Source organism: Heliconius melpomene, chromosome 9 (genome assembly GCF_056956725.1).
Source record: "Heliconius melpomene rosina isolate 202511_hmr_F chromosome 9, ASM5695672v1, whole genome shotgun sequence".
Lineage (NCBI taxonomy): Eukaryota > Metazoa > Arthropoda > Insecta > Lepidoptera > Nymphalidae > Heliconius > Heliconius melpomene.
In genome coordinates, this window is record NC_140397.1 from 8944015 (window position 1) to 8963001 (window position 18987).

General features: G+C 36.3%; 1 protein-coding gene across 3 annotated transcripts; it reads left to right on the forward strand.

Moving 5' to 3' along the window:
- Positions 1-11106: 11106 nt before the first annotated feature.
- LOC146536494 (MYG1 exonuclease) lies at positions 11107-18269 on the forward strand. 3 transcript variants are annotated; one of them, XR_014878235.1, is made up of 5 exons: positions 11107-11289; positions 11580-11830; positions 12932-13492; positions 13665-17235; positions 17795-18269. XR_014878235.1 is itself a non-coding variant. In XM_085189753.1 (5 exons), the coding sequence occupies exons 1-4, from the start codon at positions 11293-11295 to the stop codon at positions 13822-13824; spliced, it is 1080 nt and encodes a 359-aa protein (XP_085045879.1). In that variant the 5' UTR covers positions 11108-11292; the 3' UTR covers positions 13825-13829; positions 17795-18269. The 3 variants fall into 3 exon arrangements, 1 of the variants encoding a protein (XP_085045879.1); XR_014878234.1 differs by having other exon boundaries at positions 11108-11400; XM_085189753.1 differs by having other exon boundaries at positions 11108-11400; positions 13665-13829.
- The last annotated feature ends 718 nt before the right edge of the window (positions 18270-18987 follow it).

Consider the following 18987-nt stretch of genomic DNA (forward strand, 5'->3'; position numbering starts at 1 on the left):
ATTTATTGATAGCTACGTAACATGTACATTTTTATTATAAAACTGAGCAAAATTTCACCTCTTCTAATTTTTTACTTTATTTCTTAACAAATTTGCTTGTCAAAATTACTTACACTACGATCGGGCCATTGTTTGGGTTTCCCTGCATCCTCGTTACGAAGTAGGTTTCACAATTCTTATTTATAAATTCAAATTCAAAATATTCTTTAACTTTATTCAATTAGACTATTAACGAGCACTTTTGAATCGTCGAATGTACATGTCAACAAAAAGCTACCACCGGTTCGGAAGGCAGTTCTGCTGAGAAGAGCCGGCAAGAAACTCAACAGTTGCTTTTTTCAAAGTCAATGTATACTTTAATTATTACATTAGCTGTATATTATCACGTTAACTATATCAATTTCAGATTGTAAATGTGACCTTTTATAAATAACTAGCGGGCCACTCGCGGCTTCGCCCGCATACCACTTATAATTCTTTTATTATGCTGCATTTGCCAATAGATTGATGACATAATTTATACATACAATCATTTTGCATAATTATGCAAATTGTAAGAAAGTGCCAGCACTGCGTGGCTGCTTAGGAGGGTTGATAGATATAGACATACTGACAAGACAAACTGCAGCTCGTTCACTTTATTTATGTTTTATAAATAAATACTATGCACATTCAATTTATGCCAAACCTTTGATCTGCCGATCGGTAATTAAAAGAAGCGAAGTGAGTGATAACGTGCAGTGATCCCTCCCGCCTCGCCCCGCGCCCCCTGACGCTTCGCTATTATCAGTGTTGTAAAACGCAAACTTATTTTTTTTCTAATGACTGAAACAGTACCTACTATTCTTGGTTTTCATTATACATAGTAAGTCAACAGAAATATTATTTTTATTATTTTTTTGTAAATTATTAAATTTTATACTTATAAAAAGTTTTATGGTCATTAGGATTTAATGTTAACCAACATAAGTGACGGTCGGAGCTCGCCGCGAGGAGGAGGAGGAGGAGGAAGAAGAGGAGGCCGGTACTTGCTGCAAAGACGCTCAATCGGTTCGCGGAACAATTCGACAAATGCCTAAATGCCTGCCGTCACGGAAACACACGGTACATCAGTTGCGGGACGGAGGACGACGGATGACGCGTGTGGCCTTTAATGACTGCGCCTGACCGACGGGTGTTTGTTTGCAACTCTTAAAATACTTGTATATGACATATTCTGTAATTGACGATAACGTTGACATTTACCGAAACTTTAATGGTCACGGGAGACTAAAATACAACAACGATCTTATAGCTTAGTTAGTCGAGGGTACTCTGAAGTGATGAAGTGAGGGCCCCGCGGTGGTACTCTACTACTGGACTCTCAATAAACATAAAACTACAGCGGTGAGCAAACAGCGTAAACAATATAATACCTATGTATGCTAGGAGTATTCCCATTCCTGGAAAGAAGTATGATGGGCCTGAGATTGAAAGATAAATGCAAAGCAATAATAATCAGGAGCATTACCAAAGTATCAGATGTCAAAGCAAAAACACGAACTCTGAAATGGAAATGGACTGGCCACGTGATGAGATCACAAGCAGGGAAGTGGACAAAGAAATCTTAGAATGGTATCCAAGAGATGGAAAAAGATGGAGAAGGGAAGCAGATTAAGAGGTGGGAAGACGACCTGTCAAAGGGGTGGGGACTGACAGCACTAGACCGGCACAAGAGGAGGGAACTTGAGGACAGCCTGACCTGGTAGCTAATACTAGTTGAGGTAAGGAAAACACTAAAATAAAATTTAAAAAAACATATTGTGCAATTTTAGTTAATCTTATAGAAAAAAATATTTAATATTTAAAATGTAAAATTTTTTAGTTATAAGTAAAACAAAAATTTTGTAAACAGATCAGAGAAAATAAAGGCTCTTTTTATTTATTTTTATTTTTAAGTCATATTATTTCACCAATTATTCTTTAACATAAGCGATTCTCTGCTGTTCTTAGAATGGCTAATGTAGGCTCACAGGCAGTTCGTCTAAGAGCCAGTATTCTCAACGATATGCAATTAAAGTAGAGTACGTTTCATCGTGATTTAGCACTAACTAATGACAGGTGTTCCACCTGTTTGTATTTTTTTGCGGAATTAAACCTTTCAAATTTCCATTGGCAGGTCAATGAACCCGAACTGTTCGTCTTTGTTCACATCGTAACTGATGTCGATTACGGAAGACGGAGGTGACTTATAGCATTACATGCTAATTACTCGGCAGTTGAAAGCACAGCTACGTCGATAGTAAACAACCAAGAGTCGATCAACCAAAGTTGATGTTTTAATTCCTCTTCACATCTCATACAAGTAGGTTGAGGTAGAGACCTCGAGCTGAGATACCACCTGAACATCGTCGTTCGAGCGCTGCGCCGCGCTCGTGGGAGTGTAGTCTCGTCGTCAGGTTTATTTATAAGTTTACGAAAATTTTCGCCGAGGTCATTGTTTCACGCGCTTCAGGAGACGCGCGCCTCGCTTATATTGTGTTACACGCTATTACACACTGCACTGCATTATGCAGACGGACACCGGCGTCACTGGCGTCACTGGCGTCACCGGCGTCACTGGCGTCACCGGCGTCAGTGGCAGGCGTGGTCTTCACGTAATAAACACTGACATAATAAAAATACTTTTTCATATTCATGATGCACGGTTGCGAGAGTGCGACGTACTTGTGAATGAGTATTCTTATATAAATACAAATTAACACGTTTACAAATAAAAAAATGATTCTCGGTACGTACCTACTCAAATATGATTGTATGTCATATAAACTTCCGTAATCACAGTCCACGGTGCACAGTACGTGTGCACAGTACGTGTGCACAGTACGAGTGCACAGTACGAGTGCACAGTACGAGTGCACAATACGAGTGCACAGTACATTTTTGTCCTTTCACACTGACTATAGGACTTCATTCTATTCATTAATAATGTTGACAAAAATGTTTTCTTTACAGAATGAGTATAAATCCAAAAATGAAGAGATCTCGCAGCGCACGTGACAGACAATATGTTAGTATTAAAGAAATGAACTCTATTAAGTATTAGTCACAGCTCGCGAGCACAGTCACGCTACAAAGGTAAGTTTCATCTAAACTTGAAGTGGCCTACGCAAAAAACTAGGCTCTGCGCTCGACTAATTTATCTGACCGGAAAAAATAGGCACGAATAGACGCGAGTAACCAGTTTTGTTATTCAAACGAGCACCGACGAGCGACCACGCCGAGCGACACTAGTATTGGGAGGATTTGCACTCATCACGTTTACACAGTCAGAACGAACCTAGTGCCATTCTACACTTGCCGCCGACGTTTTGAGACATTTTGCGTTAAAGGAAGTGAGGGCCGCAATTCAGGGTGAAACGAAAATAATTGAAATATAATAATTAGTCGAGAGTGGGGATCGAACACACCAGAGGCAGTGCTAGAGAGACATTAATGTATTACATTGAATATAACTAATTGTCTTTCCTTCCTTAATATATATCACAGAGTCCGTTTCGCCGTTGACCTTGCGTCAGTGGCGACGGCCCGTCCGCGGCAAGCGGACCACCATTTCCATTATTGTTTCTTAAGTTAAGTTAAAAATATAGAAGTGTTCGAATTAGTATTAGAGAATCAAGTTCAGCAGACTCAATCCACGCAGGAACCAGGCGCGCGAAGCTACGAGGAAATATTGACATACTTGTAATTTCCTAATAAACGTTCAAAATAACTTTTTGTAACTCGATTCGCTGAAGTCGCTGAAGGTTCTGCTCGCGCCACACAATAAATATGCAATATCGAGAATTAATTAAAGAAAACACTCATTACGTACTAATACGTATTTCATATAACATTCCAGGTGAATATGCGGCAGCACGCGGCCCGTAATAACCTTGCCGTTAGTTGTTTATATAGACGTTGCTTAAGACGTCACTGTAGTCACGTCACTGGAGATTGGTGTCGGACGAGTTACAGTATAGTGCGGCGTCGAGTATTGTGCAGTGTGTTTGTGTTTGTCACGCCACACGACGGGGACGTTTCACTTTAAAAAGAGACCTACTTACCGGAGCTAGTCACCTCAGCCTAGAAAACGTTTCAGTTTCATATTTTCAGTATTCGCTTCCCAAAACTAATGCGGGGCCAAAATTTTACTCTACTTTACTTTATTTGTTAATTTTGACTAATTAGTACATATTTAACTAATTAGTTCATTTTAACTAATTAGTACATACAGTTTATTTAATTAATAATAATTTTATTGTAGTATTATTTACTTTTTGAAAGAATTCTTATTCGATTCGTCGATATTCTTATTGGACACGTTCACTGTGTACGTGCAAATGCAAAATTAGGGTAATTTGTTACATTACGTATAGAAATAATATAAAATAAATAATATTAGTTCGGCGAATGAAAACCCACCCGTGGGTCACGCACGTATGAGCTCTTGTTTCTGTGCCCCAGAGTTCATGCCCCACCCCCCTTAATGAACAGGTACTTATTTAATAATTATATAATATTATACTACAGACATATATAGTACAAGTGACAAGAATGCATGAGAGATGCATTATTATACAGACGACGACAGGTAGACGAGCTAGTATTTTTTTGTCGTTTGCGAATAAAAAGTGAAAAATCTCAATCAATTCCAAATATTATCAAGTTGTTTCGACAAGAACTCGAACTTGGAAGCTCCTAAAAAGGCACTGTTAATGAAACATTTTCGCCGTACCAGTGCGCACGCGCACGCGCACCCTGGCGTGGCCTGCTGTCTGAAGGAACAACTTATGCGCTGTAAATATAATTTAGAGTATGCGTTAGCAGATGAATGTTGTCAACTGAGGCTGTGGACGTCGACGTCCTGCGCGACACGTAGTACGTACGTGTTCAATAGACACCTCACTGACGGGTGTCACCCACTTTAACAATCAACTGTTGACAATGAACTGACAGACGCCCGCGCCAGTCTCGCGTACTACCTTTGTCCACCCTCAATTGAATAAGTCTTATATTATAATCTCACTTCTAATAAAATACGTAAATGTTTAGTAACTCGGAAATGTTGCAAAGTCAAACCTTTTTGGCTGGCTTCAATAAAATAACAAAAAAAAATAAAATCACCAAGCTCAAACGATTAATGTCCAAGTATGATCATCATCAGTCACGACCCTCGTTTGATAGCACGTTGCGGTCGTAGCTGCTCTGCTACAATACTCCACGAGCCTAATGTATACTTACTATTTTTACTATTGAAATTATTTATTTGTCAACACTTAATAATGAAAAATATATATTTGACAGAAAGAATTGACTCATTCACAATTATATTCAATATTTAGGATTAAAAAACTAGCACTACTGATACGAGATAACGCTACAACAACAGATACGACAACTTATCTCGCCACTCACGTGTACGCAGGTGACGAGGTGACGATGTGACGAGGTGACGAGGTGACGAGGTGACGAGGTGACGAGGTGACGAGGTGCACTTCGCACTGGCGCGGAGGTCACTCCACATCGGTGACCCGCCACGCTCGAACATCGCAAATATCACTTATGTAGGTAACGGCAACGGCACGTGGGTGTGACTGTAACGCGACGGTTGTGGGTTCGATCCCCACTCGAGGAAAGTTAATATTTATTTACGTTTACATTTCCATTTCTTCGCTCTGGTATCGAGGCAAAACGCGGCGTTGAATTTTGCCACTCAACACGTAATGCCTCCAGAATTAGACAGAAAGTGGGGAACGGAGTGTCTTAACACTAGATTCCCTCTGCCTATCCTCCTGTGTGCGGAATACGGCGTGAAGCTGATTTCATTTATAACATATTTATGTATTAAATTATTTAAATGCTTACATTTTTTAGTCTACTAACGTATTGAATGTAGTAAAAATATTATTCTCTAAAAGTTAATTGTCACGTCACCTGTTTGACTCAGAACTACCGATTGTTTGAACGTCAAGTCGGGCAAGGTAGCGAGTGCTCTCGTGCACCTCGGTGACAACAACTCAACGAGGCAAATGTTATTAAGTTCTCAATTCACGACTCTCACTTCGCTCGCCGCGCTTGCCGCTAAACGTCGATATCATTTAGATACTAATTTTAAATCGAAAATATCTTCAAAATAATTCGAATTTCGACGCGCGTGTCTAACGACATAATACTATATTTAATGACGTAAATTAGCATTCGCGGATATATTATAACGGAATGCCTCTAACAAACTAACTTGTATGTCCGAGCGTCCGCTGGGGGCTGCCGCAGTCCGTGGAGGTGGCGAGGAGCTGTTCCCGGCCGCGCTGGCTGACCGCGACCACGAGCTCGCACGGTCTCACTTTCTTGTATCGGATCACTGCGGTTCGTAACTCTAACCCACCACTCTATCTCGGCACATTCATATTAATAACATTTCCCTGATCTGAAACTCACACACACTCACTCACGCCGCACCACCAACTATTATATAATTCTAATTATATTACTAAATCATTTGTAACGAGATAAAATGCACAATCAGCTTAATTAGCGATCAATCGGAAAGTAGAGTCTCGAGCTGCATTCGGGGAGCCCTGAGAGTACCCTGAGAGGACCCTGAGAGTACCGTGAGAGTACTGTCGCCATGTGACATGTCGCCGTGCAAAACTTTTTTGGCGAACTTTTCGACCGCGTGCTCTGAAATCTTAAGTAAGAGCCAGATTTTCATGCACTTTTCCCCGACGAGGTCACCGACGGAAGGGGGACTCCGTCCGCTTACAAGCAAATATATAAAGTTGACAAATAATGTAATGATTACAGTGGTATAATATTTAGTGGTGCGTTACACTTTTCCCGATAGCGACGTGCGTATGCGAGAGAGACATTACGTGACCGTCCCGGGCCGGTGCTCGCGCGGTACTGACGGCGCTGACGGCCGGCGCCGGCCGCGCGGCCCGACACTGTAGAGCAGCCCCCGACACCGACCTCGACACCGACACCGACACCGGTGTGCACTGCACCAGGACACGTCGTGGTGACGGAGACGGCGGCTGAGATGAAAGTCAATTTAACAGTTTTCTAAAGGTTCTTAAAAGTATAAGTAAAGACAATATGGTAATGCAATCAAAACTAAATTCTAATCGAAGAATATGGAAACTTAAAAGATATTAAATTTATTTTTTTCTGTTTTTGGATTGCCTACTTATTTCCTGTAAACGTTATACTTACTAATTGAATACTTAATGTATTTAAAACCTAATTTCTATATTTATAGTACAAGTTTGCAAATATTCTACTTATTTCCTGTTAGGCTAAAAGTTTTCATTCTAATCTATTTACCAATTTTTATAGCACTGTTTACTTTAGTTCTAACAACTTAGCACTCTCTAATATACCGCATGCGGCAAGGTAGATAGAGCGAATCGACACGGGGAACAGAGTGTCTATCTAGACATTCTATTCCCCGTGTTCCGCCGATTTCTGCAGGCATTGCATGTTGAGTGGGGGGACTCAACACTACGCTTTGAAATGAATTGAATTTGCAGAGCGAAGAAATAAATTCAAATTCAAATTCAAATTCAAAATATTCTTTATTTAAATAAACTTTATAAGCACTTTTGAATCGTCGAATGTACATGTCAACAAAAAGCTACCACCGGTTCGGAAGGCAGTTCTGCTGAGAAGAGCCGGCAAGAAACTCAACAGTTGCTCTTTTCAAAGTCAATGGTATATTTTACTATTACATTTGTTGGCAGCTATCCTGCCTGACATTCAATAGACATTAATTCCATACATGCTTATCCTCTAAATATTCTTGAACAGTGTAATAAGCTTTACTTGTTAGAATTTTTTTACAGATATTTTAAATTTTGAAAGTGGCAAATTAAGAATACACTGCGGAATTTTATTATATACACGTATACTCAGACCCATAAAGGATTTATTAACTTTCTGGAGGCGAAAACTTGGTGTAACAAGCTTATCTTTATTTCTCGTTTCTATCGTATGACTATCGCTATTTGAAATATATCGCTAAATGAATTTATATAAATATAAATTTAAATAAATATTTCATGTCCTCGAGTGGGGATGAAATCCGCAACCAGTCGATTTTACGGTCACACTTTGTGCCCCTGCGCTACGAGTGGGCCTATTACTTAATATACAGGCTGGAAGCGTCGGCGCTCATTTTACAGAAACAGCAGATAAGGTAAAATATTTCAAACCCATACGTAAAGAAATTAATCAAGAGACGACACCAGAGAAACGAAGAAATAAACGTTTATTTAAAAAAAAAATTAATTTCCCCGAGTAGCGATCGAACTTACAACCCGCTCTTACGATAACGCCCTCGAGTGGGCATCGAAGCCATAACCAGTCGATTTCGCAATCGCACTTTTTGCCTATATTATTTAAATTCGTATTTTTTTGAACAGTACATGGTGATCAATTTGAGGTGAAAAATGTACGAATTTGAACTGTAAAACGGCGGATTCGGAGTGAAATATGAATAATTTGAAGTAAGTATGTTAATTTGATGTGTAAAAGAAATGCAAAAAGTGAATTTGGTGTGTAGGAGTAGGAATTTGGAATGAAAAATCTACGTATTCCTATTTACCTTATAATATGACACGTATACTCGTACACTATCCGCACACAACCAACTCTAACATCACGTATAAATCTGACGTGACAGTGTTGTAAAGCTATTGTAATAGCGACCAGGACGAGCGGTGTCCGTTCCGTCTTGTCTGCTGAAAGCCCCGAACGGTATGAGAAGATATTATACTAAATACATGACCTAATTATTTAAGTAAAATAAAACTTGGTTTAGGTAATTGATGAATTATCTTTTTTTTATATCTAATCAAATGTAGGGACATAAAAACGCAATATCATTGAATTTTCTTATTAATGCGCTTACAGATATTTATGTAAAGGATAACCTAGATAAATCCTAAGAGTACTGAATGTTCTCAAGACTTTATATGTAATGATTCCCAAAATCGGTTCACAAGAAGCTGGAACCCAACTCGCGGTGTATACCTGAGGTCATACAGCGAGAGGACCGTGGACCGCCTTGCCCTATACGGAACAGAATGCTGTCCATCGCAAATCAATTAGCGATCGCCTTGTTATAACATACCTGTGAGAAAGTCATTTTCGAGTCCGTTTTCGGTTTTAACTTAAACTTACACGCACTTCGTTACGAGTGTGTATTTACAGTTATCGCCTCTGTCTCCGCCGGTGTGTCGTGTGACATCCTTGTAAGCAAGTGATGCCCGGATAGGAATAGGGCACAATTCGATGAACGCGGTGAGTATGTATTAGATATTTAAATCGCAACAACATTTTGAATACAGTGGAAATATTCCAATTGCAAGAGGAAATGTACCTATATTAAGATGGCCTACTTGCGGAAGTGTTTCCGGGTCGATACGACAAGGGACCCCTTTACAATGTGCTGGTGGCTTATCATACGTCGGTCAAACAAAGAGAAGCATCGATGTTACGGTGAAGGAACACATCTCCGATATCAAGAATGGGCATGTATCGAAGTCAGCTGTGTGTGAGCACACTGTGCATAAGATTTGATAAACCCAAAGATTTGATTTAAGAGGATACTCGGTCCCTGAAGAAATGCAAGAACTAAGTGGCGCTGCCTGTGAGGAAGTAGGTAGGAGTAGGTAGTCTCGACGACTGTAGGGGCGTCCTCTGCGGGACTCGAACCTCGGTTTGCGGTCGGCTTGTGTCACAGCTTAAAGTATTAACTTTTTCGGGGCGCCAACTAGGCGTTCAAGTTTGTTTTCGTTCATATCGTAAGTTTGTTTGTAATATAATTTGCTGAATTGAATTTGCTGACGGACAAACAGAATATTGATATTATATATATATGATATTAATTTATATATATATACTTACTTTACTTTATATATAATTCATTTAGCGATAAGGCCGCCTTTTGTACTAATTTTATGTTTCTTCCAATTTTGTGATGTTATTTCTGGTATACAATAAAGAGTATTTTACTATATACAAAAGGCGGCCTTATCGTTAAATGAACGAGGCAGCAACTTTTGGGTAGAGGAGAGAATATAATGAATAATGAAATGGGAAGGGGTGTACATAGCAAATGAATATCTTAAAATTGAACCATAATAGCACATAAATATACGTATAGACGTTATAAGTATACCTCACATACATCTTTAAAAACAGCTCGCAGAGAATCTCCAATTTAGGAATTATAAAAAGAACTCAAGATCCTTTATTAAAGAACAAATATTGTATTTATATCAACGACACTGCCTCATAGTAGCAATCCATAAAATGCAAGAAGAATGCTATGGTAATATATAATAGCTAAAATAACTAGTCGCGCAGTATCGACGCCCGTCGTTTGTAATTATGTAAATTATGTAATTATAAAATATAATTGAAGAAAAAAAATAAGACAAACGACAACAAGTGTTCAATTATATTTTATAAGCATAAGGATAAGATAAGAATATCAGGTATGTAGTGCCATCTATGGGAAAAACAAAACTATTCTAATAATATTTTATCTAACGTCGTATCGTCGTATCGTATTAAACAAATATAAATATACATTGCACTTAATTTAAATTAACATAAACGAATAAGACAGGCGAACTTCAGTTTGAATATAGTAATATGATATTATGGTATTTTAAATTTGTAGAGATCGTTGCTAGCGGCGCCCTCTTAACACGTTTTTAAAGAAATGATATGATGAATTGATATTTAAATAGCATATTATGTATTTAAAATCGATTCTCAACAAAATATTATTTTTTTCTTTTATAACTGTTAGCTAGTGGAAGTAAAAATATTGAATTATTTTAACTATTCAATATTTTTTTTTATTTTGACAGAAACTCCTGAATATATTGATTTTATATCCATTTATTTAATTTATTTCCATTGAATAAAACTATTAATAACTATTTTTTTATATTATTATCTTAACATAATAATCGCTAAGTACATTTTAGCAATTTACAAAGAAGTAGGTGCATTCATGTAACTATTTTTTATCTGTTAAAGTGACTGGTAGTTGGTAGTTGAGCATATTCTGTGGTTGAGTAAATGTATTCTGTGGTCGGCACTCGGCAGTTCGCGCAGTGAGGGCGCCATTAAAAACTTATAAACGAAAAAATAAATAATGCTAAAAAAGATTACTTAAAATCCTACCACAAAATTATAACCTTGTTACTTAAAACGTGTGTGGGAAGAAGATTACTTATTGTTCAAATATTTTAGGTAATGCTTAGTAAAATTTTTCATATATATACAGTTAGTCATAGCATTTCTCGTCATAATAAATTTAATCTATTTAGTCGACCTATATCTACCATATATAAAATTATGAAGGTTAGTGTAATATCAAATATATTATATCAAAACTGAAACGATTATAAAAACGTAAGCTACTAGTGCAATTGCAGTCGTAAGATATTAAGGTTTATTTGAGGTTAAATCTACAACATGAATAGACTAATTGTATATGAAATCTCAATTGATAATCAAGAATATCTCGTTTCTCTTTTCAGATCGGAACACACGATGGCACATTTCACTGTGATGAGGTGCTTGCTTGTTTTATGCTCAAACTCCTGCCACAGTACAGAGATGCCGAGATTATTAGAACAAGGAATATGGATAAACTCAATGAGTGCGACATAGTCGTCGATGTAGGAGGTGATTTTAATCATGAGAAGAAACTTTATGATCACCATCAGCGAAGTTTCACTGAAACTTTGAGCTCACTGCGCCCTGACTTTGGTGATAAATATAAAATTAGGTAGGTTCATTATAACAAAGGAGTATGTGTTATATAGTGACCTTTCATTATAAAATAACACACACGGTTAATTTGTACGCAGAATAGGAATGAGGTAGACCTCTCCTATAACAGCGACACCTTTTTGTAGCTCTAAGGCTGGCTAAAACCAGTTCATTTCTACAAAATATTCTCAAGTAGATAAATTCTTTTCTTGTTTATTGCCGAATGCTAAGAAAGAGTTATGTTTTAGTGCATATCTTGTATGTATGTATGTAATATCCTTTATTACCTCATGCCTCCAGAACTGCTAAACTGATTTACATAGAGTATCATTAGATTCAGTTTAGCAGCCCAAGTGTGAGCTCAAATAAGTGATGTTAAAAAAAATCATGGCAGCTGTGGGACACCATTGGACTTAGTGAAAAAAAAAATTTGGTTTTAAATACCACAATATGGGTATCAAATTCAAGAGCTCAGTATGAGAATTTCAAAAAAGTATATCACGATTATCATTATCATAATGAATCCTAACAAAAAAGTGAAAATCAAAAGATATTTAAAAAAACAAACTGCAACTGCATAAAACTAAAAAGACAATAAACAAGTCCAATAGTTTATTATGAGGATTAACAGTCCGGACCTATAAGTATTTCTTTAGTCAATAAAATGTTTACCAGGAACTGCATAATTTAAAGAGGTCCCGTCTGTTACTCCTGATCCATTTTGATTTTTTAAATATCTTTTTATTAGATCATTTTTTTACATGCAATCTTATTGAATATTTGCTGTTATGGTAATGAATAATCTCTTTAATTTTAATGTTTCCTCAGTACAGTATATGACATTGAGGTTATTGAAGAACTGAACCGAGTTTTGTTTTTTAATGCTACATACCATAACAGTCAGGATATCCATTCTCCATTTTCTGCTGATTTCGGGATGCGTTGCATGTTGAGCAACACCATGGGGTTGTGGATTTGAACCTTATTCTTGAATGGGGTTCGAATCCTCAACCAGCCGTATTTATTGTCACATACTTGTGTTCCCTCGGGGCATGACTGGCCTCGAGTGTCATACTATTATTTAAAATTATTAACCATAAAAAAATTATCTTTTTAGACTAAGTTCAGCCGGTCTTGTCTACACATACTATGGAGAAGATATTATTAAACTATTAGCTAAAGACAAACAATTGTCTTCTCAACACTTAAACATAGTTTACAAAAAAGTTTATGAACACTTAGTTGAAGAGATAGATGCTATTGATAATGGAGTCCCCATGACTGATGAAGAACCAAAATACAAGATCCGCACACACCTCAGTTCTAGAGTACAGAGGTTAAATCCCACTTGGAACTCTAAAAAGACTATAGACATTGATGTTCTTTTTCAAAAAGCTATGTCAGTAGTTAGCGAAGAATTTCTTCATACTGTAGACTACTTTATATCAGTCTGGTTGCCGGCCCGGAACCATGTGCAATCGGCTGTAGAAAAAAGATTTTCTATTCATGAATCTGGTAAAATTTTAAAGTTTGAATGTGGAGGACTGCCGTGGAAGGAGCATTTGTTTGATATTGAGGAAGTTCTAGGAATACAAAATGAAATTAAATACATATTGTTTGAAGATAAATCATGGAGGGTTCAAGGTGTTCCCATTAGTCCTACCAGTTTTGTTTTACGGTAAGAATTATAATTTAATTAACTTTAGCTCTAGTACTAGTTTTAATATGAGTGTAACGCCTCGCCTTGTTGACAAGACAAAGCGCGGCGCTGAGCTCCGGCACTCAACTGGTAATATCTTGAAGATAGGGTGATAGATGTATTTATATTTAATCAAAAAATAATTTTGCAGGACACCTCTAAAAAGTGAGTGGTGTGGTCTGCGTGATGAACAGCTGAGTAAGGTGTCGGGGATCGACGGCTGCGTTTTTTGTCACAGCACCGGCTTCATAGGAGGGAACAGCTCCTACGAGGGGGCTCGGGACATGGCAGTGCAGAGCTTACTCGCTTAATAAATGTACTATTTAAATATGTATTTATTTGTGTCACCAAATTTATTTTGTGTTTTTTTTTGTCTGTTTCTGCATTCGATAATATATACAATCAGCTAAGCTGCATTATTAATGGCGATTGGGTTTTGGAGGCCATCGCCTCAACTACACCAACGGTACTTAGCCTCACTTAATGTCATCGCTTTAGGCGCATCACGGCTGGGGTGTGGAGCAACTTAGTACCCAAAGGACTTGGACGGCTTGCTAATGTGATAACAGTAATGTAACAGATAATATAATACCTAGCATTATACCACCCGCTAATTAATATATAGTTAGGTTTCAGAAGTGAAATATGAAAATAAAACTATACAACACTAATGTAACAAATACAATCTTATATATTAAAAATCAAAATAACTATCAACTAAGTTTAAATAACTAGAAACTTATATAACACACCAACAATATTCGAAAACATATATAGGTATTTACTCAGTGTTAATTACAGCAGCTCTTTTAACCAACCAACAATATTTATTAATTAAAACATTTAAATTCCTTTATTCAAATTCAAAATTCAAAATATTCTTTATCCAAATAAACTATAAAAGCACTTTTGAATCGTCGAATGTACATGTTAACAAAAAGCTACCACCGGTTCGGAAGGCAGTTCTGCTGAGAAGAGCCGACAAGAAATTCAACAGTTGCTCTTTTCAAAGTAAATGGTATATTTTACTATTACATTAACTGGCAGCTGTCCTGCTTGACATTCAATAGACATTAATTCCATACATGCTTATCCTCTAAATATTCTTGAACAGTGTAATAAGCTTTACTTGTTAGAATTTTTTTACAGATATTTATATTTTGGTAGTGGCAAACTAAGAATACACTGCGGAATTTTATTATATACACGTATACTCAGCCCCATAAAAGATTTATTAACTTTTTGGAGGCGAAAACTTGGAGTAACAATCTTATCTTTATTTCTCGTTCCTATCTTATGACTGTCGCTATTTTTTCTATGACAATGTATATTTTGTCGGACAAAGAGAATATTATAGTATATAAATTGGGAAGCAACTGTAATAATACCTGCATCTTTGAAAACATCTCGCAGAGAATCTCGAGCTCTTAGATTATAAATATATCTCACGGCTCTTTTTTGGAGAATAAATATTGAATTGATATCTGAAGCACTGCCCCATAGCAGCATTCCATAATATAAAATACTATGAAAGTAGCTTAAGTAGACTAGTCCGTCATTTGTCTTACTTTCTTAATTGCGAACGCGGCAGAGCTGAGTTTATCTGCAAGTGCTTCAGATGAGCGTTCCACTGGAGTTTGGAATCTATAGTAACACCTAAGAAAATAGCTGATTCCGACACATTAAGAGGTTCTCCTTTAATTATTAGATTAAAATTATGTTTTTTAACATTTGGTAAAACAAACTCGATGCATTTCGTTTTTTTTGCATTTAACATTAGATTATTAACATCAAACCAACGAAGAATATGCGATAATGCACTATTCACTTCGTCATAGTTTATTTTATTTCTGTCAACTTTAAATATTAAAGAGGTATCATCCGCGAAAAGTACAATATCACATATGTTCTAAACATAAAAAGGCAGATCGTTAATATAAAGAAGAAATAAAAGGGGACCAAGTATAGATCCTTGTGGAACGCCCATCTTTAGAGGAGATCCAGATGATTTTACATTATTTATACTAACCTTCTGGATTCTTCGGTTTAGATATGAGGCAATAAGGATCAAGAGCAGTATCCTGTATACCATAATGATATAGTTTTAATAACAGAGTTTCATGGTCTACACAATCAAAGGCTTTGGATAAATCACAAAACACTCCAATAGCATTCTGTGACTTCTCCCATGCGTCATAAATGTGCTTTAGGAGTGCAGCACCCGCATCCGTAGTGGACCTACCTTTGGTGAAACCATATTGCTCACTATGGAAACAATTGTTATTAATATTTAAGAAAATTGTGAGCTGGTCAAATATTATTTTTTCAAATATTTTATTTAGAGACGGCAAAATAGAGATCGGTCTGTAATTTCCGGGGTCAGTTCTATCTCCACTTTTGTAAAGCGGCCCTATTTTACCATATTTCATTAAATCAGGAAAAGTACCGGACTACACAATTGTTAAAAATTAATTAAAGACAATTGTTTGTCTTTAGCTAATAGTTTAATAATATCTTCTCCATAGTATGTGTAGACAAGACCGGCTGAACTTAGTCTAAAAAGACAATTTTTTTATGGTTAATAATTTTAAATAATAGTATGACACTCGAGGCCAGTCATGCCCCGAGGGAACACAAGTATGTGACAATAAATACGGCTGGTTGAGGATTGGAACCCCATTCAAGAATAAGGTTCAAATCCACAACCCCATGGTGTTGCTCAACATGCAACGCATCCCGAAATCAGCAGAAAATGGAGAATGGATATCCTGACTGTTATGGTATGTAACATTAAAAAACAAAACTCGGTTCAGTTCTTCAATAACCTCAATGCCATATACTGTACTGAGGAAACATTAAAATTAAAGAGATTATTCATGACCATAACAGCAAATATTCAATAAGATTGCATGTAAAAAAATGATCTAATAAAAAGATATTTAAAAAATTAAAATGGATCAAGAGTAACAGGCGGGACCTCTTTAAGTTATGCAGTTCCTGGTAAACATTTTATTGACTGAAGAAATACTTATAGGTCCGGACTGTTAATCCTCATAATAAACTATTGGACTTGTTTATTGTCTTTTTAGTTTTATGCAGTTGCAGTTTGTTTTTTTAAATATCTTTTGATTTTCACTTTTTTGTTAGGATTCATTATGATAATGATAATCGTGATATACTTTTTTGAAATTCTCATACGGAGCTCTTGAATTTGATACCCATATTGTGGTATTTAAAACCAATTTTTTTTTTTTCACTAAGTCCAATGGTGTCCCACAGCCGCCATGATTTTTTTTAACGTCACTTATTTGAGCTCACACTTGGGCTGCTAAACTGAATCTAATGATACTCTATGTAAATCAGTTTAGCAGTTCTGGAGGCATGAGGTAATAAAGGATATTACATACATACATACAAGATATGCACTAAAACATAACTCTTTCTTAGCATTCGGCAATAAACAAGAAAAGAATTTATCTACTTGAGAATATTTTGTAGAAATGAACTGGTTTTAGCCAGCCTTAGAGCTACAAAAAGGTGTCGCTGTTATAAGAGAGGTCTACCTCATTCCTATTCTGCGTACAAATTAACCGTGTGTGTTATTTTATAATGAAAGGTCACTATATAACACATACTCCTTTGTTATAATGAACCTACCTAATTTTATATTTATCACTAAAGTCAGCCACCGCCCTGCAATGGTCATCTATGACGCTGTTAAGGTAATTATTAAAAAAAAATCAATATAAATGTTTTTCACTAAGCTTAACAATAATGTTCAATTTGCAAGGCTTGAGCTGAGTTTTGAGTTATTATAAAACTACTTTGAAAAACTTTTTTACTATTAGAGATTATTAAAAAAAATCTAATAAAAATAATAATATATTAATTTTCTCACGCCACACGTTGCATTCTCATAATGTTTACTCTGTCTGATGTGTCCTCATCAAGAACGACGTTGTGTCCAGTATTTTTTTCCTTCCTTTTTGTTTATTGCTTCTATTCATATAACTATGACGTTGTTACCAATAAGAAGTGTAGGCTGGTTGTTAAGTGACGTGATAGTACACACATTCACACAAATGTAAAGCTCAGCTTTGACCTCTGTATGCGTCAGCATTTGATATAAATGTGGTTGCTAAATGATTATTAATTTAACCAATTGTTCCTACTGAATATACTTGTAGACAATGTTTTATATACATGATAATAATTTAATTATTATGTTACTATAATAGCAAAAGTGAATATTTTTTAATATATATTCTTTTATTTTTCAAGGTATCGCTGAGAATGCCCCGACCTCCACCACCAGAAATGCCGGATTCAATGAAGAAACGCCTCGCAGCCGAGGAGGCCGCCAAGAAGCAATAAAGTAGCAACTTATTAAAAAATAATAATAAAACCTTTTTACACGTTACTTTATTTTAAGGCTGAATAATATTGTACCATCCTAGAGGGCGTTCAAGTAACGTTGGTATTACATTTCTTCACTCTGGTAATTAAACAAAGTGCGTCGTTGAGTTCTGCACTCAACTTACTAATATATAATATAAAAGTAAAGTCGCGTGTAAGAAGTGTATGCGCGGCACATGTGTCTGTTACCTTTCCAGTGCAGTATGTTAGAGTAAATCATGGTTAATATAACATTATACAATTTATTTATTACAATATACAATATGATGTAACGTTATATGTTAACGTATGCATTCAGTCAAAGTGGGTCAAACGTCTGCCAGTAAACGATACATACATATGTTGATTTTATTTTCATTTGTTTTATTTAATCCCGAAGAAATACTTTTATTAATATAATGGTAAGATGAAGTTCCAGATTGTTAAAAATAACAAGATGAGGCCACTCGTGGCGCAGCGGCACAAGCATGCAACGGTAAACTCGACGGCTTGAGTTCGATTCCCATTAAGAAATAAATTATTTATACTCAAACTTAACATGTTAACTTAAAAACTTAACGTGTATTACCTCCGAAATTCGGAAAGACCCCGTTTCTGAGAGTCAGCAAGTCAACACTAGGTTTCCTCTTCATACCCTGCTATGTGTGGAATAAAGCGTGATTATATTTACATTCAATGACATAATTGCCTTTACTAATAATAGAAGATACATATTAAATACTACCCACACCTCTTGCAAACCGACCAAGAGTCTAGCGTTAAAATTTTCTAAAGTAACGACAATTTACTTCAAACGAACGGTCAGACTCCGGTACTCAAACGAACTATGCCTGGTTCGCTTCGATCAATTATACTCTAGATGAAGGACTACAACAGTGCCAAAAAGTGTCAGTATGCTTTATAAAATCAGTATTAAACAATTAAATACCAATATTTCATCATTAGGCCAATATTTGCCACGAATATTGGTTGGTCTGGACTAGAACACGCATGAAGTGGATATAATAATTTTGATAGTTGTTTTCATCATTTTTTTCTGATAGGTTAGGTTAGGTCTG